The 26,878-nt window shown below is 36.2% G+C and overlaps 2 protein-coding genes across 4 annotated transcripts in view; one reads left to right on the plus strand and one right to left on the minus strand.

The window, feature by feature from the left end:
* The first annotated feature begins 1,754 nt into the window (after positions 1–1,754).
* Positions 1,755–3,434, plus strand: LOC113228129 (tubulin beta chain). The gene is made up of 2 exons (XM_026461310.1): positions 1,755–1,877; positions 2,107–3,434. The coding sequence occupies exons 1-2, from the start codon at positions 1,821–1,823 to the stop codon at positions 3,391–3,393; spliced, it is 1,344 nt and encodes a 447-aa protein (XP_026317095.1). The 5' UTR covers positions 1,755–1,820; the 3' UTR covers positions 3,394–3,434.
* Positions 3,435–10,380: 6,946 nt separating this feature from the next.
* The window catches only part of LOC113228209 (ankyrin-1-like), a 212,463-nt gene continuing 195,965 nt past the window's right edge, over positions 10,381–26,878 (minus strand). For 2 of the 3 annotated variants that reach the window (XM_026461457.1, XM_026461458.1), the window contains exons 21-34: positions 24,983–25,090; positions 23,176–23,305; positions 22,088–22,276; positions 21,002–21,193; positions 19,646–19,803; positions 19,199–19,261; positions 18,432–18,558; positions 17,441–17,569; positions 16,357–16,449; positions 16,076–16,193; positions 15,678–15,778; positions 12,218–15,515; positions 11,947–12,028; positions 10,381–11,000 (exon numbers count right to left, since the gene is read on the minus strand). In XM_026461457.1, the coding sequence (XP_026317242.1) occupies positions 10,967–11,000; positions 11,947–12,028; positions 12,218–15,515; positions 15,678–15,778; positions 16,076–16,193; positions 16,357–16,449; positions 17,441–17,569; positions 18,432–18,558; positions 19,199–19,261; positions 19,646–19,803; positions 21,002–21,193; positions 22,088–22,276; positions 23,176–23,305; positions 24,983–25,090 (4,822 nt within the window). In that variant the 3' untranslated portion in view covers positions 10,381–10,966. The remainder of the gene's footprint in view (positions 11,001–11,946; positions 12,029–12,217; positions 15,516–15,677; positions 15,779–16,075; positions 16,194–16,356; positions 16,450–17,440; positions 17,570–18,431; positions 18,559–19,198; positions 19,262–19,645; positions 19,804–21,001; positions 21,194–22,087; positions 22,277–23,175; positions 23,306–24,982; positions 25,091–26,878) is intronic. The other variant, XR_003310282.1, reaches the window with a different exon arrangement.

Genomic DNA, 26,878 nt, shown 5'->3' on the forward strand with positions numbered 1-26,878 from the left:
AGACACAGGGTAGTCCTGCAAAATTTTGTCTACAGCACTTACTAGGTTTTGTTATGGGGCAGCGTTTACAAGCTGACTTTGTTTCTTGTATCAGTTTTTTTAGTATTTAAGTAATGCAAGAATGGTAATCTCTGAATATTGTACCCCTAGTGAAACAGTGAATAAAATTACAGGCAAAGAGTTTTTTTTATGATACACATCCAATTAACCGAAGGTGCAATATTATAACGGTAAATTTTATTGGAACTGTGTGCTAAGAAATAAAATATCAGCTTGACATTAAAATTAGAATTGCATTGACTTATGAAAAAACTGGTGCTTTCTTATTATGTAGTTGAATACTATTAAACAGAGCGTGTAAGTATTAAAAACTGTACTTTTATCTCATTATAACTTAAATCTGTAATTATTATAGTAAGTAATAAAATAATGAGCCAATGAAAGTTGTTTTCACTCACACCACGACGATCATGATGGAACGGAGAAGATAAAGTTGGTTTCTAAGCTCTCTTAAAGAAATAACTGGTTAGAAAAAAAATTAAAGCACCCAAATTCGTCGCAGAATTTTTTTTCACCTACACCACGACGGGTGTACCACCCCTATGGATCTGTTTCTGCAGAAAGCAATAGCTCAGCTAAGAGCCTATGCACACGGCGTATTTTATACGCTCCGACGACATGCGTTTCACGAACACGCGTGTCGTCTGCGCTTATACGAGCCGCAGATACGCTGTAGTGAATCGATTCAAATGCGCGCTAACATCGCGTGTAAACAAGAAGCTGTCAAATGCGCACTTATAATTTATAAAAAAAAGCTTATATACTCCACTGGAATTTACACCTAGAATTTCATGTAGTTGCTTCATTTCAAATACTAACTGAAATTAACAAACAATACTAAAATTAAAACTATCATATCAAAATGCTTCGCGCGACTGCAGCGCGTATACGCGCAAATTACGCGCGTTTACCGTAAACTCTCATGAACTACGCCGTGTGCACAGGCTCTAAGCGGCGCGCGCTTACACCATAAGAGATTGTTACGTTGACAGTAAACTTGTATTTTATATGAAGTATTGTCAGCGTACTTCCAGTACCTGTAGACGCGGTGTACTCAGCAACGGCTGATCATTGAATTCGTGCACATGCTAAGCTCACGAAAGCAACCGCGCGTGTAATTACATAGTATAAACGTGCAGTGGGTTTTCTCTCTTTTCTTTTAGAGCAGTTTATTCGAACGATGCGAGAAACACAGGTAAAATGAAGTAATAAGCGGTAACAAGTAAAATATGTAGTTGGTTAAATGTCTTTAGATTCACATGAGTGTAAGTTACCTAACATAAATTCATTAAATTATAATCACCTGCGTATGGAATTATACCAGCTCAAGTGATCAAGACCCTGTACAAGACTGGTTAGGACTTAATAACAATTTTAAGTCGAACTCAAATAATGTCAATTACAATACCGCTTAACGCTATAAAGCATTTATAATCATTGACCTACCCCCAAAGTCGTGATGTAACTTTTGAATCGCAGTTATTAATAAGCTAAAGAAGTTCTTATACAGTAAACTTGTTGGAAGATCTTTTTACTAGAATTTAACTGGCTGCTTATCGTTTCAGTCTATTCAAAGTCAATTCAAAATTTTGAAAATTCTGTAGAATTTATTCTGTTTCGAAAATAACGCACTTGTTTTACGTCTGTCGGCATAGAAGGACGAGAATTCCTATCGTATGGTTGAAGAACAGTGACTACAGTAGAAAGCTTTGAAGTATTTACTTAATATAATATTTAGTTAATACGTATATTACGAAATAATGAGGGAAATAGTGCATATACAGGCAGGCCAATGTGGCAATCAAATTGGAGCTAAGGTAAATAAACTTTATTTTTTGGTATTGAAATGTCATGCATGTTTCGTGTCATAATTTTATATAACAGCTGATCCTAGAAGATTTCGTATATCCCTTTCCGTTGTTTACTGCTGCCATAGAGAGAGTAGTTGATCTGGAATTTGTATTCACCATTTCTTTTACAAACCATACTTAATCCGTCGCAAATAATTATGCGTACCATCCTAATACTGAATTCTTTGTCCTACAGTTTTGGGAGGTGATCTCCGACGAGCACGGAATCGATCCCACTGGCACATATCACGGAGACTCGGATCTACAATTGGAAAGGATCAACGTCTACTATAATGAAGCCACAGGAGGAAAATATGTACCAAGAGCTATACTAGTGGACCTCGAGCCTGGCACCATGGATTCTGTACGATCAGGCCCATTCGGACAGATCTTTCGCCCAGACAATTTCGTGTTCGGTCAGTCGGGGGCTGGGAACAACTGGGCAAAGGGGCATTATACAGAGGGCGCCGAACTCGTCGATTCAGTGTTAGATGTAGTAAGGAAAGAAGCGGAAGGATGTGATTGTCTGCAAGGATTCCAGTTAACACATTCGCTCGGTGGAGGTACAGGTGCTGGCTTAGGAACATTGCTCATCTCCAAAATCAGAGAAGAGTACCCAGACCGAATCATGAACACATTCAGTGTTGTGCCCTCTCCCAAAGTATCTGATACTGTTGTCGAACCATACAACGCTACCCTGTCTGTGCATCAGCTAGTGGAAAACACTGATGAGTCGTATTGCATCGATAATGAGGCTCTGTACGATATTTGCTTTCGAACACTCAAATTAACAACACCGACATACGGCGATTTGAACCATTTGGTGTCTGCAACTATGTCTGGAGTCACAACCTGTCTTCGATTTCCCGGCCAACTGAATGCAGATTTGAGGAAATTGGCTGTGAACATGGTACCATTTCCTCGTCTGCATTTCTTTATTCCCGGTTTCGCACCACTGACGTCTCGTGGCAGCCAGCAGTACAGGGCTTTGACAGTACCAGAGTTGACTCAGCAGATGTTTGATGCGAAAAATATGATGGCAGCGTGTGACCCTCGCCACGGCAGATACTTAACAGTTGCTGCTGTCTTCAGAGGTCGTATGTCAATGAAAGAAGTGGACGAACAAATGATGAACATTCAAAACAAGAACTCCTCTTATTTCGTGGAATGGATCCCGAACAACGTCAAGACCGCTGTGTGTGATATTCCACCGCGTGGTCTAAAAATGTCTGCCACCTTCATTGGGAATTCTACTGCTATCCAGGAACTGTTTAAGCGAATTTCGGAGCAGTTCACTGCTATGTTTAGACGCAAGGCTTTTCTGCACTGGTACACTGGAGAGGGAATGGACGAGATGGAGTTTACTGAAGCGGAGAGCAACATGAACGACTTGGTCTCGGAGTACCAGCAATATCAGGACGCCACCGCCGAAGAGGAAGGCGAGTTTGATGAGGAAGAAGAGGGCGGTGATGAGGGAGATTAGGCTGTGTGGTGTTAAGGTTTGGTTTATATTGTATTTTTCCTATTCGATTTATTATATTGCTTTAGTAATTCTTGTGCTTTTAATCTTTCAAGTTCTAATCATACTTGAAACTGCAAGTAAGCCGTTAAAGGTTATGTATTTAAAACATTAAAATTTAAGACGAAAAGTGGGTGGGGAAACATTGACTGCCAGGGCAGTGGTTTGTACGCCGAAAACACGATGGATTCCTAACATTTGGTAGGGCCTCTGCGCGATTTGAAATTTAGGGCTTATTCTGTTTCTAATTGATTTAGGTGAATAATCCAGAGCCCATTATACAATTACAATTTAGGAGTACTGCATTTGCAGACACACGTGTGGCCACTAGTACACCAACTGATCATCTCATGGATCCACATGTAAATGTAAAAGGAAGCTGCGAAGTGTATGCATGGATTTCCCTTTAATACGCGGTAAGATTTGCTGTGGATTCTGGATTATGCCAATTCGTAATAAAATAATGTCTTCTGTATGAAAGAGACAAAAAATTACAGCCCGTGTTAAAAAAGAGTTAAGTGTTAAGTTTGTTTGGAATATTTCCCATTGTCCAGATTAATTTGACAGCTGGCGGTGGACTTAGAAAAAATATATAATTCGGGTCAAAACAGTTTTGCATTTACTCTACCTATTTCCTAAATTTGGTCTCATTTTCATACTACTTCGATGCATTGTCGCTTTCTTCTGGCCGCTCTCTTCGGGGTCGTAAGGTACTCTGGGCAACCCAATTTCAAATCTACCTAAACAAAAATTATACTTCTATCATTCGATTGAAAACTAAAATTCATTCAACCTACTTATACGTCCCACTGCTGGGTACGGTCTCCTCTCAGGCGACGGTTTAGGCCGTCGTCCGCCACGCTGGCCCAATGCGAGTTGCGAGTCTTCACACGTTTGCCGAGGTTTTTTCATTAACCGAAAAGTTTCAAATTAAATTTCGCACATTGATTCCAAAGAAATAGGTGCGAGTCTGGATTCAAACCTACGGTCTCTGCTTGACAGGTGGTAGGACAAACCGTAGGCTACCATCTTTAACAGGCAATAAACAACATAATTATAATTTTGTCATATGAATGATACAATAATTTCAAGATATATAAATAACCCCACGGGACCCATCATCCCTCTAATCGAACTACTGGTGGCGTGGTGGGTATTAAGTCCCTACCGTACTACCATAGAAATGCCTTGTAATGAGCGAAACGGGTACTACTTAATTGTTTCGTTTCTCAGAGGACGAGTAATATGAACAAATAGAAAAATCGAATAAAAATGCATATTCGCCATAATTATTTATTTATCACTAAAAAGCAATAAATAGAGTGAACATAGACTCTATCAATAAATTAACAAAATGTTTAACTTTACACATAATCTTCATATATTTTGGCATCACAGTACTTCTGAACTTTTTTAACAACGAACGAAGATCACGAACGAACGTTATATTTTCAAAATACAATTACAATTAAATATTAAAAAATATTTATGTAACATAATAGAAGATCTTCATAAAATGCATTATTTAAATCCAATCATACAACACATTTAACGTTAAAATATTTTTAATCTTGCATCTAAAACACAGCGTAATATCTATAAGGCGGGACTTTTTTGTTTATGCTGATTATTGAATGAATGAAACATTCTTTATATAATGCATACTAGAAATTAACACGGAAGGAAATTAGAATAAGCAGGCGTACAACAGATGGCCTCATTGCTAAGTAGCAATTTCTTACAGGCTATCTTAGGATATAAAAGTTTTGAGAAGCCAAGAAAAGCGTAACCACAGAATGTCTTCTTATAATATTTTACATTCATAAACTACACACGGAATAAAAAAATACACAATACAATACAAATATTCTTCATTGCACACTGACATGCTAGTATGACCACCATTACATGATCCACTGGGACAAATACATAATACAAAAAAATAATAAATACCGGTGCAACAAGCGTCCTTATTGCTAAATAGCAATATATTCCAGACAACCTTCGGATTACAGGAAAAACTGTAAGATAAAATTGAGGGCGCAACAGAATACGTATTTAATACACATACTGCACATACACATATGAAAATAATATAAATAAATAAATAGACACACACACATGCACAGTAACATCTAGTTTTTTTAAAAGATTCCGAAATAGTGGAACAAAAAGCATACCAATGACATTATGCGAAAACGAAACTTATATTTATTGTAAAAGGGAAAAAATAGCTCTATCCATTTTCTGCTATAGCATTTTTAGTTACGGTACCACAGTGGCGAAGAGATATTTGCGAAGGTTTTCCGTTCAATATCTACAGTACAGAATAATTGAATTTTACCTGAAACCTAGTATATTATCAAAGCCCCGCCTTTAAAATAATAGCACAATACTTATGTTTTAAAATTTTTATGAAGGTAAATATAAAAAAATTTACCTTACCTATGTGCGAGTTGGATATTATAGTGAAGTGAAGTGATAGTATGAGGTGATTTGTATATTAGTTTTACGGCATTGGAATGGATTTACCATTAAGCCACATTTCAACAATTTCTTAGTACTTTCAGAGTACCTTAGTTATCTAATTGTTTAAATAATCACATAACCCGTAGTGAACATTTCGATGGCTTTCTAGAATAGTAGCCTATTTCAAAAACACTCAATTCCTGCGAAAGATATCGTCGAATTGTACCGCCCAATGTTGTCTCGTTCGTCGTTTTAGAACATTCTAAATACATAAATTAAATATTTTTATTTTGGGCTACTATTCACGAAAATCAGCAATTTCTTTATGTACAGAGCACATACTATACCAAATACGCGATGTAATATGAACTACTGCAAGGACTGTAGATAAAGCGAAACATAGTCTCTATATAAAAAAAAACTTAAGGTCCATTTATGTTCACCCTGAAAGGCTTTGGGGCCAATCGCGCTCATTTCTTTTTCTAGAAAGTTCTATAACAGTAGATAAATTGGGCCTCTCTATGTTTATAGAATTTTCAAAATAACGCAATTTATATTACAATTATTGTACACGCAATTAATGGTCACGTTACGAAAGCACCACTCTATTCTCTATAAAACATGTTTTAATGACCAAATACATTATGTAAAAGACTGAATATTATTTAAAATTGAGATTATAGTTAGTATTACTTAGGACTAAAATCTTTTATAAAATTTTGTTATTCCTACACTTCGTTAATTTGCACGTAAATCAAAAAGAAGTTGGATCAAATGTTTTTTTTTGCATTTGTCAGATTTCTTATTTAGATTGCAGGTCAAAAGTCAATACTAAAGTATGCCATTATGAACTAACTGCCACTTTCTTGTTTTAAACTCTATGTAAATGATATAAGGTACAATTTCCAACAAAGACTTTTGATATATTTTAATTAATTAATTTATTTAATTTTGATACATTGACGACGACAGAATGGAAGCGAATTTTTGTAAAGAAATTGTACATAGCATAATGAACATTATGTACGTTAACTGCGGGAATTCCCGTGATTGTTTTTGGCACGTATGTTCATTGTGCCACACTTACAATAATTGATAATGAATAAACTGAGCCCGGAAAAACGTTGTTGTTCAATCATCAGATATCGGAATATGTAAACGATATATTTATATTTTATATTTACCTAAACTTCAAGGACACATATAGAGTGGATAACAAACTCACTCAGAAATACATATTTTTGACATTTGTCTAGCAATTACCTTATTACGGTAGTGTATTTAAAACAAAAGTTTCGTAATTGGAAGTAAAAACAAAAATTTGATATTTTTTATTTTATTTTTTAATCATTGCCATAACTCAACTCAAATTCAAGGGGTATCTACAATGTAATTAAATGGATATTGTCGCTTTGTGGCATTAAAAAATGACCCTCAGGTTAACCAGTAAGTCGGAAGATCTCTGACGCAATCTCGTATCCTCGGATATTAAAACATATTTAGTTTGACTTTTCACCAGAAATAAAGTGATGATACTTATTAAGAAACATAATTTGGTCAGAATGAGCATTAGAAATATTTTAATGATTCCCATAAAACCTTCATTAACATGCTTATAATATTGAACTTTTTATGTACTGAAATGTTAACCCTAACGGTCTTATAGCCTAATTTTTTAATAGGTTCGAGTAAGGGTCGTATTCCAGAACTGTACTCAATGCTCAAGTCAGGACTTGAGTGTGATTTAATGCACTAGAAATCATACTAAAGTCTTTGCCATTAGGGTCATGTTTTCAATGCTTGAAATCATACTCAAGTCCTTACTTGAGCATTGAGTATAGTTCTGGAATACGACCCTAAGAGTCACCTACGGTAACAGCTTGTTTATTTAGCTATGGTATAAAAATGCATTTTCATTATGCAAAATTATGACATGTAACTTACTTGCATAATGTAAATGCGCCATTACCAAACTTGAATATAATTACGGTTTGTGCACACGATCGAACACACACACACGATTAGTAAATAAGACGTCTTGTACACTCGTCTACAGGTAGATTACATTTTTGCATCGTCAGGCATGTTAGAAACAATCAGCATTACGTAAAAAATAAAGGTGGCTCGGTTTTCTCTCAAGTGTACTTTCACGTATAATTTCAACAAAATGCAGTGCAGCAATTTGAAAACGCTCTAGTAACATGATAAAGAAAAGTGATTTGCCATTTTTTAAATTTACTCAATTATGATGTATTAACACCATAAAAATTATAAGATTAAAAAAGACAGTCACATTTCCTGGCATGTCTATATTGAGAAACTTACATGCTTTAGTTAACATTCGTTTCCTTAAAGCTAAGTATATCTAAAATTTACTGAAGCGATTCGTCCATTAAATCCTTGTTTTCAATGGCTGCGTCTTAATTTGGAGAAAAAACTGTAATGTGAAAACATTTATTATTAATATCAAATCTAAAATTTTAAATAATATTTTATGCTACTCAGAATTTGCTCTTGTTATAAAAAAAACCAAGATGTTATAAAAATAAATAACAACATAACAACATTGTTATAAAAATAAACAAAAAAGTAGTAAAAACGGAAAATCACACTTAAAAACAATTTGAATTTTTACCATCACATAGGTTTAAAGAAGTAAAATTGTCAAAAACAAATTTAAACTAAAACTTACCAAAAAGTGCGGTGAATGTGAATTATGTGACCACGTGCTTTATTGTGAGAATATGCACAATGATATCGAAATAACTGCATGACAGAAGTAAAGGATACAATTCAACTACACTTAATCTTTTTTTTTTGTATATAGTGGCATATGCAAACTAGTCGCGGTATATTCTGACACTAACAGTATGCAAAGAGGAACAAGTGAGTTAATATTTTGAAGAAAAAAAATACTGACTAAGATCGCTGTTGAGAAAATTATTAAATTATTATATTAAATCCAAAATGAAATCACAAATTAAAAAAATCCAGAAATTAATTTTGTATAGCTATTTACAATTTTACAAATTTTGTATGATGCAGTATTTCGATGGAAGTGGAAATGTGCAATGCGTGAGAAACAACAATTTGGAAGGCTGGAACTCAATATAAGAAGCTGAAAAACTTTAATTAATAATAATATATAATAAATTCTTTGCAAGCGTACTTTTTACAGATATTTTTGTAGAAATGTAATAACAAAAATATTGGTTTTATAGTAAATTTTTTAAAGTATTTGTCTAAAGATTGTAATCAGTTTGTTTCGGCTAGTAGAGTGATAGCCAATTTCAATATATAAAACTAAACTATTTAAAAAGCACAGCAGTTCAAGTATGCTCATGAAGTAAAAACAATGCGACCAAGCAAAATAAAAAGGCAAGAATGATCGAGAACGTCTCATATAATATCTTAAAATTAACAACTTACAGAGAGACATCACAAGCAACGCAAGCGTTTTTAAACTAATGCCTCGTACCAATTGTTAATAAAATGTAATTTTACTTACATTCCAAAGGCAAATATTGCCCTTAAATATAAAGTTAAATATCAAGATTTTGCCGTCAATATTTTAAATTTAGGCTTAGATCTCTTTACTCATAACGGTGCAAACTATGAATTGGTGTGAGCGAGACAAATTATTACTAAGTTCCTATTAACAATTGTTCTGAGGTAAAAAAATCCGTGTATTTGAAAATATATTAAAAATATACATATATATATTTATTATTTATTTTCGAGAGTTTATTTGCATAATTTAAGCGTAAAATAAAAGAGACGACTAAATTAATCTTTAATGTTTTCTTAAATTAAAAATACACGGACGACATTTTTGTGACACAGTTTCGTTTCTGATGTCTTAATGTATAATTATTACATTATGATGTCGATTCTACTGCTCGTCTAAACCTAAACTAATATTATAGCTTTAAATATGTATAGTGTTGCCTTTCTCAAAGAGATTGTATATGACACCAATTATTTGTGGTTATATTTTTCCGTCCATGCCCAAATTCATATCGTCATAGATCATTTCAGATTCGTTGCTAATATAGACAGTTTAAAAGGACACTTATCATCCGCAAATTAGTTTAGGTTTCTAAATTGTTCATTCATCAGAATTGACATCAATAATGTATGTACTGAATACAATACAAAAATAAATAATCTAGCAGATCTATTTAAATTCGCGGCAAAAGAAAGTAAGTAATTATAGTAAACTATAGAGCGTGTTTTATTTATATTTGCGTTTATATTATGTGACAATTATAATTTACAAAATGTAAAATTTATAGAGAAAAACACTTTTTAAAATAGAATAAATTACGCAACACACTGATAGTGACATTTATAACTTATTATTATAATAATTATTAATTAAAAATGCAAAATATCCGATTAAAAATTTTAAATTATTAAAACAATATTTCAAAAATATGCAACAAAAAGTTTTATCAAATTTGATTGTCAAAAAATTATTTATTTAAAATGATTTAGGCAAGTGTAGCCATGATTTAAAATTGTTTAATATTATTTACTGGTGATTTAATAAATCTTTAAGATAGTAGAATAATATATACCATATTTTTAATAAGGTTCTAGGACTTGATTTAGTCAAAAATTAAATTTTTATGTCATAAAATTCTGTACTCGATTGTACATTCGACTTGTTTCAGAATAATCTCTTTTACATAATATCGTTTATACACTGGAATATGAGTGATACTGTGACATATACAGTGTACCTACTTAAAAAATACGATTATTCCATTTCTTCAACAACGTAATAAATATCTACTCTGCCTTCTAATTATATAGGACTCAACAAGTAAATCAATTATTTGTGAAGGTTTTGTTCAGAGAATTGCCAATAAAAAATATCGGAATTTATACCGATATTTATTAGTTTATTGTAAACCCTAAAACAATAATTCACTCGTAGTAATTTTGATCTGACTGATTACGCGGAATTAAGAAATGAAATAATCGTACCACAATGTGTATAGCAACAACAATAAATAGTAAAACTAAGCAACTATATCATACATGTCGGTCGCCGCGGCGTCGCTTATTTCTTGCCCTTCCGCTTTAGCTTGGGTATTCTGTAAACGCGTGCGTGGAGTTAGAGCAGGCAATGTGACCATTTCACATGTTATGGGGAAAACTATGAAACTCATTTAATTATACAAAAGGGAGTCATTACACTTATCGAGGCCGAATCGGTTTGAGTTGAATAGAAAAAGGATTAAGTTTTTTTTGTGACACCAGGTGACGGAACGAACAAGTCGTGCGATTGGTGGTAAGTGACACACCTGTTCATAATAGTTGCAGTACCACTCAGAGGTTTACATCAAAATCACTGAGGTATAAGTTGATTACGTCCCATGTGCCTGTAATTCCACCAGCATCCTTACCCTTCAAAGCCAGAACGCAGTGATGCTCACATTACCGCTTGGCGGCGGAAATAGTTAAGGTTAAGGCAGTAATTTCCTTGGTTAAAAAAGTTCATGCAATAAGAACGAAAAAAGAAGTTCTGCGTTTCGCCTTCCGTCGGTGACAACATCTTCTTTTGTATTGCATGACATAAAGGTATTTTCGATTGGCTTAATCGTCGAAATAAATAATTAATAGTCGATTCTGTGTCGATAAGTATGGTGATTCCCAAAGAAGTAGGCATTTTTAGTAAATACAGCAACCAATTTTTATGTTGTCTTCAGATATAACTTTTACGTTCGTTAGAATTATTCTACACGAACTTTGTTGATTTTTGTTTCGCAAGAAGCCGTCGAGTATATACTCGATGCAAGAAACGCTTTGACGAAGAATTTGACTCGATTTACAGCCTTAATTTAAATTTGAATTTTTATTGATCGGTTTCACAATTTTCAATACAGTGATATTAAATAGTGGGATGGACATTTGAACTCGAAATGTATTGGATACATCCTCGTGATTTTAGTCCTGTGCCTAGGTATCTCGTGCAATTATTTACATTTATATAACATTAATGTTCTTAATAATGATATAGATATGAATTAACAGACTTACCCGGAACCCTTCTTTTGTGGTGATGGCGATGACTGTGACTTTTCTGCTTCCAATAATTTGGTGCTTGAATCCTTCATGAAACCTGATAACAATACTGGTAAAGTTTCAAATCATGGTAACTTTTACCTATAATTAATTACTGTTTATTATTATGTATAAATATTCTAATCAGACGACGGTCAGAGTTATTAGAAAAATGCAGAGCGTTCGGGACGAGCAACATTTACTTATTTACAAGTGAGTGTCTATACCAAATTATTAACAAGCCTACCTTTGCCTGAAAATCCAAAGACAGAGTTGCCCAAATCGTTGAGACTGCTTGTAAATTCGTCAGCTTCACTGGCGACCGCCATCTCCACTTCCCGTGTATCGTCAGTCACACCTTGCACCACTTCTCCCAGTCTCGCGCTCGCCTCTTCCAGCCTTTCTTTTGCCGCCCCTTTGACATCCTCAAGTTTGTTATCCGCAGATACTTGAAACCCTTCAAAACTATCCCTTGCCTCGCCGAAAAGTTCTTTCCCCGCATTTTCAACATTATGTGCCGTTTGTTGACCTCCACCAATGAATTCCCTCGCCGAATCATCTAAACTATCAAAAGTATTTCCAGCTGAACTCTGGAAGCTATGTAATGTATCCTGAGCGGAGTTTTCCCAGCTGTGAACATCATCCTTGAAATCTGCGAAAGTGTCCCGAGTCGAACTCTGCAAGTCTTCCCACGTATCTTTGGCGTCGCTCATTTTGTCCTTAGAAGCGCTTTCGACCTTGTCGAAGACGCCTAAAGACGAGTCTTGTGCATGATCAAACACCTGTTTCGTCGACCTTCGCAAATCATCAGCCTTGCCACTTGCAGCTTGCTGAATATTCTCTATTCCCTCTTTACCAGATTTCTGTACGGCGTCCCATTTGTTTCCAATGTCAGCTGAGATCTCAGCTTTCTTATCCGCCGCTGCATTAAGTGTTTCTTCCGCTGATCTTTTGATTTCTTCTGTAGTTTGTTCAGCTTCCTGTCTTATCCTATCCATTTCATTTTTAGTTGCGTTTTGTACTTCGTTCTTTTTTCCATGAATAGCATTACCAATCTCCGATGACTTATTGCTAATAGCTGCACCGATTTCATGCGTCTTGTCTGAGATTCCTTGTTTGATATCTTGTGTTTTGTCCTGTACAGCTTTTGCGAATTCATCTTTCTTGGCATGCACACTTTGTGCTAGTTGTTCCGAGCCTTCTTTAAATTCTTCACCTTTTTTCGTAATATTATCTTTGAGTTCGTCTTTTTTCGCTGTAGCTTGTTCTATTAAGTTTTTGGTTCCTTCGACGACTTCATCTTTTTTGTTTTTGGCGGCCTGTCTTGTTTCTTCTGCCTTATCATGTGCTGCTTGCTTTAATTCACCTGTCTTATCTTTAATAGCTGCGCCGATTTCATTACTCCTGTCGCAGATTTCTTGTTTGATATCATGTGTTTTATCATGTACAGATTTTGCAAATTCATCTTTCTTGGCCTGCGCGCTTTGCGCTAGGTGTTCCGAAGCTTCTTTAAATTCTTCGCCCTTTTTCGCAATACTATTTTCGATTTCGTCCTTTTTCGCTGAAGCTTGTTCTATTAAGTTTTTGGTTCCATCGACAACCTCATCTTTTTTGTCTTTCACCGCCTTTTTTGTTTCTTCCATCTTTTCTTGTGTCGCTTGTTTTAACTCACTTGTTTTATCTTTCGTGGTTTGTACGAAATCTCCTGCACTTTCATTCAATCCGCTAGCTTTGCTTTCAACTGCATTTTGTACTCGATCTTTTTGAATTTTTATGTCTTCTTTGACTTCATGAGCTTTATCGTGAATAGCGTCGCCAATCCCAATTAGATCTTCTTTTGCTTTCAGTGCCACGGTTTTGGCTTCTTCGGCTTTGTCGTGAAGAGCACTTCCTAGTTTTTCCTTTTCGTCGTGAATTGTGTGCTCTACTTGATCTTTTTTTTCTTGTGCCGTCTTGATGGCATCATTTGTTTTGTCTTGGATGGTTTTCTTCGCTTTATCTGCTGTATCGTATGCTGTCTTCTCTAGTTCATCTTTTTTAGCCTGCGCGCTCTGAGCTAAATGCTGGGCACCATCTCTGAATTCATCTTGTTTTTTAGCAGCACTTTCTTTAATATCTTCTTTCTTTGCGGCTGCCTGATCGGCTAAATCTTCAGCAGCTTTCTTTGCCTCCTTGGCCTTTCCTTTAACTTCATTCTCTATTTTGTCTTTTTCGCCAAATATGCCAGACACGAAGCCCGTCAAGAAGTTTTTTCCTTCCTTGCTCTTCTTCTTCGCTTTCTTATTTACTTCATCTTTGGCTTTGTCTGCTTTTCCCTTAGCGTTTTCGATTGACTCGTTTGCTTCGTGCAGTCTTTCATTTGCCGCTTCTTTTACATTGTCTATAGCTAGTTTTGCCTCCGCTGTCAATTCTTTTGATTTTCTGTTCAAGTTCTCTTCTAAACCTTGTAATGATTCTGATACATCATTAGCTCCATCTCGAGCTTGTTGTTTCAAGTTGTGAGCCACTTCATCGCCACGGTTTTTCAGTTCTTCTGATTGTTCCCTGGCCAGGAAATCAATTTCATGAGCTTTATGTTGCAGATTTTCTTTAACATTGTCAGCTGATTTCTTTAGACTACCGTGAATTTCAGCTGCCTCAGCATTAACGTCGTCGTATGCTTCATGTGCTGAACGTTTCAGGTTACTTATTTTGTCACTAGCTGCCTGCTTCGTGTTCTGAGCCTGATCTTTTACATCCGATTTAACTTTTTCACATTTTTCAATAATATCATCAGTTACTTCTACAGTTTTTTGTTTAATATTATCTTTTTCTTTGTTTAGTTTATCCAAATCATCTTGGACGTCACTTTGAACATTGTCGCTTAGATCATTTAACTTTTCTTTTGCAGTGAATTTAGCGGTTTCAATTCTATCGACTAGAGTTGACGTTTCGTCATGTGTATGTTTATAGCCTAATTTACCATCACAGCAATCGTAATAATCTGTGAAAGGATCGGTCATTTTTGTGCGAATAGGAGTTTCAACTGGTTGCATATTGGCGTACTGCGCGTAGATATCTTCTTGTAGATTAGTGGGTCTGTCTTCTTCTACTACTAATTTCGTAGCGTAAACTTTACTTTCAATATCGTCTTCTTTCGGCGGTTTTGAATGGAGATCCTTGAACATATCTTCGACTTTGTCTAGTAAACTCTCTTCGATGATTCGCGGTGCGGGTTTAGGTGGTGATTTTTCTTTGGATTCTCTGCGTTTCGGTTGAGGTTTGGGAGAGGATTCCTTGCTATCATCTCCCTTATCTTCACTGTGGCCGAAAACATTCTTAACTTTACCCGCGATACCGCCGAAGAAGCCACCGTCTTTCTTTTTACCTTTATCGCCCTTTTCAAGAGTATTAATCGGGGTCTTGTCTTCATCCGAGTCAAAAGTGGCTTTGGTTTTGTTAGAGTCAACTTTAGGGGTGTTTCCGTTAACTTGCGGCTTGGGGCTATCAGGCTTATCATCTTTTGTTATTGTAGGTTTGACGTCACCATTCGTTATAATCTTGTCCTGTAAAAAAGGAATAGGTGAGTTGTGTGGAAATAATGGTCAATAATGAAGAAATTTCTAATTTAACTCCAGGGTTGTATCATGTGCTACTCCATGCAGTATTTTTCTACCACTGAAAAGGGAATGACGTTTTAGTATGTTTACGTAAGAGTAAGAACTTACATGTCCATTGATTTGGCTATTGTCATGAGGAATCGAAGGTGGGCCGATGCTGTGGTTGTGCTCTCCCCAGTGGCTTAGTTCGTCATTGAGGGCGTCGAAACCTGTACCATTAACAAAGTTTTATCAATAGCAAAAGCCAACGTGTAAAGTTAGCCACGGGACTGTGATGCTCTCGTTAATTGCGGAAGACAAAGCTACGTATAAATGTCACCTGTATGGATATATCTACCTTTGTCTATTCATAAAGTGAAAATCGTTTTGAAGCAATAAACTGTTTCAGGCAATCCTCGTTCAACCAATTCCAAAGTTGGCTTTACGCGTGTTAAGAGTTGTCTAGTATATAAATATTGTTATCCGCTCTACGAAATAAATCAGATAGTTAAATCGATCAATCTCACCAGATTGGTCCAAGTTGAGATAGTCGACCTGGCTCTTGCCGGCTCTAGGTGCGATTCTCTCCGGCAGTTCAACGTCCAACACGCAAGCTGGTGTTTGCGACTGTTCACCTTTCGGCACCTGAAATATTCACGATTATTGTAATTAGTTTATGTAGAATGAAAAATTGTTTTCTTTTTTAGATGGAAACTTCTAGAGAGTTCCAGTACAGTCACCATGGCAGATAAATACAAGATCAGGTTATTTTGTTATCAATAATAACAATAGAGTGCGCATAATTTACCTTAGGTTCATTCATGAAGTAGATTCTACCCGCAGGTTTCTCTTCGTGGTGCTTCACGCGCACTGTGAACTCCACTCGGTTCTCTTTGAACGACTGTGAACAAGATGATATTTTTTAATGATCACTAGGGCACGATGGATATTCCCCTATTTAAAACCTAAAATCCAGTTTACATATGTCGCGAATCACGCGATAATCAAACATTTGGTGAGTAAACGAACTTCACCCAATTTTTGTATTGTGGTAACACTGCTTTGCCTTTGCTAACTTATTATTTTGACACTATCGAGACGGCAGTAACGTCAACGGCAATATGGCGGGAACAGAGTGGACTTTAGTTTGGTTAGAACTGAAGATATGGCTGTGTAAGTGAATGTACCCTAAGAGACAAACAACTGGTAAGTTCCTCTATGTACTGTTTAACTTTACGACATGCATAGACACACAACTGAGTTAATTGTCGAGTTTAATATTGTTACGAAACATGTTCTATGACTATCAATTTGCCACGTGATGGCTCGACCCGCAGTAGACTAGCCTCATTGACGCTTATGACTGTGGGTGCCTATCGTTGGCATCAATCGGGTCGGTATGAGCTGGCATGTACACTTGCACCGCGATTAATAGCTATCGAAGCTTGAAACCTGTTGAGCAGAGGTTGGACTAAAGGGGAGGTTGGAGGTCCACTCGGAGCACCTCTCAGGCGTCCCGCCCCAGTACATAGTCGAGATGTGCTGGGGGTTTGTACGCGACATACGAGGTACACCTCTACGGTTCCTCGTCATAGCGCAATGTAGTGAACCATGAACGTTTTAATCATGGTTCAGTGTCTTTCTACCCACTTATATGTATACCTATAAATTAAGTATCTTTTGTCGTCCCTCAACATCTACATTGAGAATATTTGAACCAGGTACATAACATAGGTATTACAGTCTAGTCTAAATCCAATAAATAACAAAGTGGCGACAGTATGAGGGTGATATTAAATTAGACATTTTTGTACCCGACAACTTACGATATTAATGTTAGCTATAAAAGAAACTAGGTCTTGAAAGTTCGCCTGTGATTGTTTGACGTTTACCTCAAAAGCGAAGACAGGTTGGCTGCCGGACTTCGTGACGGGCACGAGGTTCCCGGAGAACTCCAAGTACACGTCCTTTGTGTCCAGCAGGGTCACGGCCGTTGAGTGGGCGATCTCCGTATAGTGTTCCTGTACAATTTTAATACGTAATAAATAGGCTATAGAAATAGATAGTTAACTTCGGTCATAAAAGATAAGTTTACAAGTCGTAAAAAATGGATTACATTTTGATGTTCAGTTTTTACCAAATCATTTGAATTTATATAATACTTTATTACTCGGAAAAAGCACACTTTAACTTTTCAGTTGCCACCCTGAAATTTGACACCCCGAAAATTGCAGACAAAGAAAAAAAATGCGGGAAAACGACCAATCAGCGAATCCGTCCGTATTTAAAATCGCGATTTAAGCTATTTTTTGTTGCCAAAGGTACGGAAAACTATTTTTTTTTGCAGAAAATAAAAAAAATAAAAAAAATTCAATAAAATATAGAAATTTTGCCGTTTCAAAACCCACTATGGCCACAATTTGAGGTATTTACGATTTCCCGATATAGACTCGTTGGCAAGACGCGATAAGGGCACGGCGCAATCTGGGGTATTTACGAGTTCCCGATTTGAGGTCGTTGGCACTCAAAAGGTTAAAGAATCCTTTGTACTAATTAATCATTATCATCATCAGCAATACGTCCCAGTGCAGGGCACGGGTCTCTTTTCAGACTAGGGTTGAGGCCATAGTCCGCCACGTGGGGCCAATGCGGGTGGGGACTTCACGTTTTCCGAGGGTTGTGAAGCTTCTTCGACGTGTAGGTTTCATCACGATATTTCCTTCACCGAAAAGGTCATAGTAAATTTCAAATTAAATTTCTCACATATATTCCGAAAACTCAATGGTGCAAGCCGGGATTCGAACCCACGACTTCAGAGGCGGTAGATCAAAATTACTTTTAATTACTTGTAATAAATAAATAGTTCTATGATGTTAACTGTACCTGCTGCAACAGAGTCTCGTAAGAATATCTGTCAGTGATGTAAAGAACCAGCAGTCTTCCTTCGAGCGCGTCCAGTCGTTTGCCCAATACAACAATGCGGACTTCGAATGGGACTAGCAACATCTCTCTATAACAAATTACAAACAAGTTTAGTTGGTTTCAATTAGATGGCGTTAAATTATAGCCCATAATTTTTGTTGTTATAGTGAAATTATTCAAAATCATATTTCATATGATTTGTTTGCCTATACTATAAAATCACAGCGTCTTCCCGTGGATGTCGTAGTCAATACTTTAGTCATTACTAAAGGATATCTTTAATGACATCTATTGTACGGCCAGAAGAGGAACTTTTGTTGGTGTCAACCACAGAATAACAAACTGTTGGAAATGTGAAGTAGGCGTTCCCTTGTAGTCATTGTTATGATATATCTATCATACCCAACCAATAATGAACTGTTTGGCTTAGGAGTTCCGTTACTCAACACTAGATGGCGCAAATATTCAATAGTTCTTATGTAGTTTTTTAAAGACTTAAATGTAGTATCGACGTTTGTAGTAAACCTTACTTAGCATTCAAATAAGTTTAATTTTTTCCCACAAGATATATATTATAGGACCAATTTTGTTTGATAATTACCTCTATACTAATTAAGATTATATTACCTTAGTAGTGGTAAGATTAGTTTATATGCGTGTACGTATGGCGACACCATTTCCACTAATTTCTTATTTCGTGGTCATCAGAATAAATTATAAATGTTTACCTGTATAGTTCGGTAGCGTATTTGGTCGCGTCGCTCATGTTTTGGCAGTTCATTAGCCAGAATCTGAAAAAATAAATAAAATACGACTAAAGAATAAATTACGACACTGCAAAACCACCGCTTTGGAGAGCGCTGAAATTGAAAAAAAAAAAGAAAGAAAATCGGAACTATTGAGTTTGTACAGAGTAATCCAAATTCAAATTGAAATCGAATCGGAATTTCGGAGTATTATAATCCATAGAACAATTTAAAATCAAAATTACATACAATTAGAAAAATTTGAATACTCCGGACAAAATCCTGACATTAACAAGAAACTCCGGACTTTTTAGTAACAAAATAATATCGAAAATCACGCGACAACAGAGACGGACAAACGTCCGGGCCATAATTAGTAGTAAAACCCTGAAGAATTAATAATTAAATAAAAAATACTTGGTGCGGTACCTGGCGGAAACGGTGGTGGTAAAGGAGGCGACGTCGCCGGTGAGTGTGAGCGGCGTGGAGCCTGTCACGTCCTCCCACACGGCGCGTGCCTGCCCGCCCATGATGGAGCACAGCAGGCGCAGGCTGGTGGTGGCCACCGCGCGGTCGATCTTGCCATCCTACACCATTCCAATGAAATCATGCTGTTAGTGCATGTTAATAGGATATACTTGTTTGGCATGACGTAGTAAATGTGCAGGTATAACGTTTTTTATAAGGAATTCATTCAAACTCAAATAATCATTTATTCCACAAGTCATATTACAAAATTGAAAAGTACGTTTTAGATAAAGCAGTATGGAAAGACAACAAGAGTCTAGATTCCACACAATTATGATTCAAAGTGTATTCCGTAGCATTTAAGTTTATTTAAAAAGACCAATCCCTAGAGTTTCTTCCTAGTGAAGGTCAGCGTAGCGAACGAGCAGTAGCTTAAAGAATGACGTTTTCAAGTGTAAACATTTTGCCTATGGAGTAAATGATTATTTGACTTAGACGGGTAAAATTTTTACACTTGAAAACGCGAAGCTACTGTTACTGTTTGTCCAAATTTAAACAAAAAAAATGCCCAATGCCTGTAATTTTTATTTGTGTCTGTGTAATTGTCAAAAGTTTTCCGTTTGTATAATTTGTCCCGTGATTATATAATTTTAACAAATTAATTATTTAAAGTTAATAAATTAATTATTTAAATATCAAATGAAGTTGACAAATCTACTGAATATCACTGAGTTTAATTAGTTAATATTCAAAATGGGATTGAGCTTCGGTTGTATGGGGCACGATCGTAGGACTGTGTATTTATTCAATATTACTTTTTCTGTACCACATATTGCAATAAATGATATTATGACTGTCTTCTTAAGAGAAAACTTGTTTGTAAAATGTTTCCACCAAGCATATTTGACAAGAAGGGAGGACATATATACATATTATTATATTATCTGTGTTTATACTATTAATAGTAACACAGTTTCTTCTATTAATATGTAATTCGACTACGTATTGCGATTTGTAATGCTCAATTTAATTTACGAGTCAGGGAAGACGTCACGCGTCTTCTGGAGAATTCGCGCAGTCTCGGCACTTTCCATTTGACATAAAGCCCTTTATGCTATGTACAGTCAACAGCACATCAAGCTACACATTGACGTATCTTGTTCCGTTGCACTGGAGGCGATTTTCGAACAAAAATGTCTAGTCTGATGTGCTGTTGTCCGTACATGGAATTCCGTTACAAAAATTCACTTCCATTCCGTTCCGCGGCACAGTATTTTGAGCATCACGGATAATGCAGTGCAACTTTCGAGATATTACCTGTGATGGCAGGGGTGTGAAGAGCGTAATGGAACGGTGGAACTTCCGCCTGCGCGGCTCGACGGTGATGACTGGCGACACTTGCACAGAGCGCGGTAGCGCGCGCCTGCGCAGCTCGGCGGTTGGCTCGTGCGCTTGCAGCCCCACGCGGATGCGCTTCGTCAGCGCCGCGGGCGGGAACTGCGCCTGCACCTAAAGCCCACCACGTATTGTTATTGAAACCGAACGCACTGTATTGAGTCATATACATTTTTAATGTGGAACCATGATGCGTTTCTACATTAAGAGACTATAAAATGATATGGCAGACTACTGTGGATTAGCTTTTCAGTGCAATATCAAATACCACTACAGCATCGCCATATATAGGCTCTGATTTCGTCCCTATTCATTGTGGTCTTTATTCATTGACGTCATCATATTAAATAATAATTAAAATAATTTAGTAAAATGTTTGTATAGGCAATGAAACTATTTTCTCGGATCTAAATCGCGTATATTTAATTTGTCAAAGAAACCATCGGTTCGGACCTATTATAGGTCCCTAAAAAACAAATATATTTAGATCTCTACTATTTAGATCCGAAATAGTTGCATTTCGACTGTGAACTGGCAATCGGTACTATCCCAATTTGGTCAACTTTACAGGATGAAGAAAAAAAATGTTTGCGTCATTTATATAGCACCTGGTTTATTAAATAAAAATACGTAGTTTTTATTATACATGTATCTATGTACACTACGTATTTTTATTTAATAAACCAGATGCTATATAAATGACGCAAACAATTGTTTTCTTCACCTATAAAGTTATCACAGTTGAGATAGTACCAGTTACCAGTTCACAGTCGACTTGTAACGAGTAATAATCGTGAAAACCAAAGACCAAAAATTGTTGTGTATATCTACAATAACATTTTCCAAATGTTTACTTTCTAACGTGAAAAACCTTTTCCTTTTGAATTTTTACGATTATTCCTGTAAACAAATTGTCAAACTATATTGTAAAAATAGGGAACACTTTTTTGCAAATTTTCATATCAAATGTACCACTGAATTAAGCAAATAGTTTAGATATTTTCTTGCCTGTGGTATATGGACGCTGGACACAGTGCCTCCCTCCGGGCCGATGATATGCACCTCCTGCCTGACACGGGATACCACGGCCAAGTAGTGGGGGAAATCGCAGGTCACTATGCGACAGACGCGCTCGCCATTCTCACCGAGTGTTTCGCCGCCAGGGCCATGCTCTTGTCGCTCACGTTGAAGGGCCTCCTGCATAATAATATGTATTAGTCAATATAGTCTTCCTTGGTTTTATGTCTTTTCATATACTCATAAAGAATCCATTTGCGAGAGACGTGCTAGGGCTCTCTTTACTACATACAAGTACCCCGGAGCTACTCCTAGTATAGGGAATTCCCTAGTTTGAGACCAGGTAATTGGTGTGTTGTCTGGCACATTACATACATCGAGTATATAACCAGAAATAGAGACGAAATATCATTTAATTTGTTTGAAAACCATTCAGAGTGAGAGAGTGACAACTGCGCTCCGATTGGCCAGCCCGAATTCCAAACAATTGACGGGTGTCGTCAATTGTTTCACTTCAAATCAGCCAGTTTAACTTGAGCTTTCCTATAATGAACGAAAATTGAAAAATTACACATTTAATATTTAATTACCGATGAAATGTGATACCGTTTGTTTTGTAATTAGATGTTTTGCTGTTTTTCCCACACCACCGAATGGAACAGCTCCCATTGTTAAAGATATTATCTTTATTACAATAAATACAGAATATTGTTGGAATATACGGAGACGTACACACAGATAAATTGTGGTGCTGTACTCTATTTCAGCTTTCTAATTTGTGATTTCAGCGCAAACGAGAGTTGATATTTAAAAGTGATATACGGCCCATTTGCTTGATGAGTTGGCCCTATTTCGTCTCTATTTCTGGTTATATACTCGATGATTACATATAAGGAATTCATTACCCAGTAACGTACTCTGCCCTCCTCGTCATGTTTCAACTTTCGTAGTCGGTTTTTTTTAGTGCTCTGTACTGAGATTATACCATTTTCTTTCGAAGTATTTATCTGAGTACTAACAAGGTAGCCTATACAAATCTATAGAATAATCACTAGGTATAAAATGTCAATGTCTTATACCTGTATGATGGGATTGTCGTTATTGTGCAGATAGTGGTCCTGCCAGGTGTCGCCGGTGTCCGACCGCAGCACGACGATCTCACGTTCACGACACGATGTCGTAAAGATTGGCACCTCGATTATCACCGGCCTGAAATAGTACATTGTGTATTAACGACGGTTAAAAAATACAAAACTCGAGTTATACATGCAATCTTTATCATCACATTTGCGAGGAAATAAATACAATATAAATGTGGTTCACAATGTTCACAACACAACAATTATGGATTTGGCAAATGGCGGGTTTCTTTTTGTTTTTTTTTTTGGTACTTTTCCATTGGAAAAGGCAAAGTCACTAATGCGCCATACAGTCAGGACTGAAAGTAATTTCTTTTTTGGATACCATAACAAAATGTCTTCGATAGTGCTTCTTACTAATTCTTCCATAGATAATACTACTCGAACTAAAATGATGTAAAAAGCAAACACGCATGCAGCCACGATGGATTAAAGAAAAATGGTAAATTTTTATACAGAAAATAATTAAAATCAATTAATTATAAGAAATTCTTATTAATAAATATTTAAGTAGCATGTTCAGCCAATGAAATTCCTGTTTAGATAACATTTGCTTGAAGTTAAACCTGACCTATGCAAGGATGTATGTCATCCTACAAATAAAAAAAAACTCCTTACCGACCATGGCTGTAATGGAAAGAAAAAAGGCGCCGTGGGTTTTAGTTGGGGCATTATAGTCATGTTAGCCACCATGCAATCAAATCAAGCAAATTTACGCGCAAGTGTAATGAAAAATAAGTTATTACTTCATGTGATTTCATTGAGGGTTGGAGGGAGCTACATCGACAAGTGAAATGCTCTTAGATAGAAGTAGTGATGCAACGGAAGAGTCTTAACGCAAACAGATGTCAAAAGTAAATCTTAGCGGAAACGGAATCGGAAGTGTAAATACTATAAAAAACTCAACAAAATAGTTCCTAACAGGGCTTGTTTTGGTTTCACAGTTAAACCGCACCAGCATCTGATCCGTCGCAAATTTTGCAAACTTCAGGAAAGGGGGAAGCCATTGACTTACAAATAAATGGACGACGGGTCTAATACAAAAACCACGAAAAAAATGTCCCAAGTCAACCTATTCGAAATTTAAATTGTTATGTCATCGCAGTATCGCGCTGTCCGTAGAACAAATGAAGACTAAAGCGGAGTGTCGCGCTCTGTATACGATTTTAGCGCCTTACAAGTGCGGACACTTTTTAGCGCGGACCCGACGTCCATATAATTGTAAGTCAATGGGGGAAGCACAAACAGAAACTTCCACAATTACGGAAGCAGAAGCTGATGTCTGTTGCATCACTAAATAGAAGACGGTAGCAACATAAAAAGTACTATATTTGAAATGCACAAGGAACAATATCCTATAATCTCACCCCTCATGGAAGAATGGCATAAGTGGAGTTACGTTAAAAAGGTTTATTACTCCATTAGATACAGAAAAATATAACCCACATGCTCTCCAATTTTTGTAACTTTCGTCGTCGTTATCGTTATCGTTAGTATTTGCCCACCAGTGGGACATAATGTGTTAATTAATAATAATAATCGTTAATATTGTCGATAGAATTACAAGAATTGGAGAAGATGTCGGTTATATTTTTATGTATCTAATGGAGCAATAAACATTTTTAAAGTAACTCCACTTATGCCATTCTTCCATGAGGAGTGCGATATTAGTTTTTTTTATCCATTATAATAGTGTTCTACAGAGTCTATCATCGCCACACCACCATAACATGAAAGAGTTACTTACGCCAAGAACTTTGCCCCCTGTGGTTGCAGCTCCAAGAGTCTAGAGGCCAGTGCTTCACCCTCCATCAGAGGGGGCGGCGCTGCGGCCGGTGCGCGGCGGGTTGCGGCACTGGAACAACATTAAAATAGGACTATTTAATTGTATAATAAATTGATAACATAGAAGAGATTAAATAATGTATGACAGGACTGCTCAAGATAATGATAAATTTAAGAAACTAAAGATTGGAAGAAAGAGTTTTGCTCAAACTCAGATAATCTTTATTTCATAGGTAAACAAATACACTTCAAATCGTCAAACTGAAGAAACTCTACTATTGGTAAGGTGAGATTACCCGAGAAGAATGAGTGAGAAACTCTTGGGGTTGCTATTTGTATATAAACGTATTTGTATATCAGATTACAGACTTTTTTATGACACCTAGTGACGGGACGAAACGAGTCGTGCGCCTGGTGGTAAGTCACACACCTGCCCATAACAGTGCTACTCAGAGCTTTAAATCACAAACATCTAAGGGGCACTGTCATTGCGCCCGTCATTCTGAGACATAAGTTGATAAGTTCCACGGGTCTGTAATTTCACCAGAACCCTAATCCCTCAAAAGTAATGCACACATTACTGCTTGGCGGCAGAAATAAGTAGGGTGGCAGTGCTGCCCTAGAATTGCAAGGAGCTCTAAAGCTACTAAAATCAAGACAACCTGCAAGCTAAACTAATACACTACCATGAATTTTCGTCATCTATGTACGCAGAAGCTTTAGTGTAAAGTTTTGTTTCACTATAGTTAAATTAAATATCAACCGGAATCTTATTAAGGTATCGTCAAACAGCCAGTTTATTTTTACTCCTTGTATTGATGTCGTATTTATATAAATGTTCTCATAAATTTAATTTTCATAAAAGTACTGTGAGGCAAGTGTAAAAACTTTAATTTCTTTAAATAATTTATTTATTTATTTATTTATTTATTGTAAATATATCCACATGGCCTTACAGTACAAACCAATGCCCCATGTGAACTAAACATAACAAAAATTAGATATGTAACATATTATAACTTAAATTAAAACAGTTGATTCCCTATCATCCATCATCTCACAATATCTCAAGCATTCACCATACACAGCCGTCCTTCGCCACGCAAAAATATCACACTCCGGTGCTGATGCTAAGAGTTTATTCAATATTGTAAGGGCACTGTGAATAGGCTATAATAATAATAGGCGAATAATAATAATATTTTACTTTATTTCGGATCAGGTATGGTACGGTGTGACGGGCTGGTATCGAACAAGGATATTGTGTCAATTAAGTATGTCCATATTGTATTATTAAGTAGTTCTTATAAACTATATTACTAAAACTCAACAGTAAATTATAATTCAAACGAACTTAATTCTTTATTCGCGTTTCATATTGTATATTACATATGTTTTTATATTAATATTGAGATCAAATTATGAACCCTGAACAGGAAACAGCAATTAGTAGAAGAGAGGTCTAGTCTCATAATTGTTACAATTACTTAATATACAATTAGATATCTACTAACAGTTTTACATAATAATAATAATAATAACGCACACACTCCGCGACACACGAAACCCTGGGTCGCGTGTACATGGACACACACATGGACAACCACAAATTACTCCCAAACTCACGAGAGAAATAAATGTAGGCCATACAAATATTTCTCCCGGCCCGGGAATCGAGTCTGGGACCTCTACGTGGCAATCCGGCGTGGTAACCGTTCGGTCATAGAGGCAGTTTACAGATATAATTAAATGTTATTATATGTATTTTTCCTACTGTAATTAAAATAAAAATAATCTCAGTACATAGTACTAAAAAACCGTGGTTATTCACTAAATGATTGTCACTAATATCAGGTTT

The sequence above is a fragment of the Hyposmocoma kahamanoa genome, unplaced genomic scaffold (genome assembly GCF_003589595.1).
Source record: "Hyposmocoma kahamanoa isolate Upper Pololo Valley unplaced genomic scaffold, ASM358959v1 224, whole genome shotgun sequence".
Lineage (NCBI taxonomy): Eukaryota > Metazoa > Arthropoda > Insecta > Lepidoptera > Cosmopterigidae > Hyposmocoma > Hyposmocoma kahamanoa.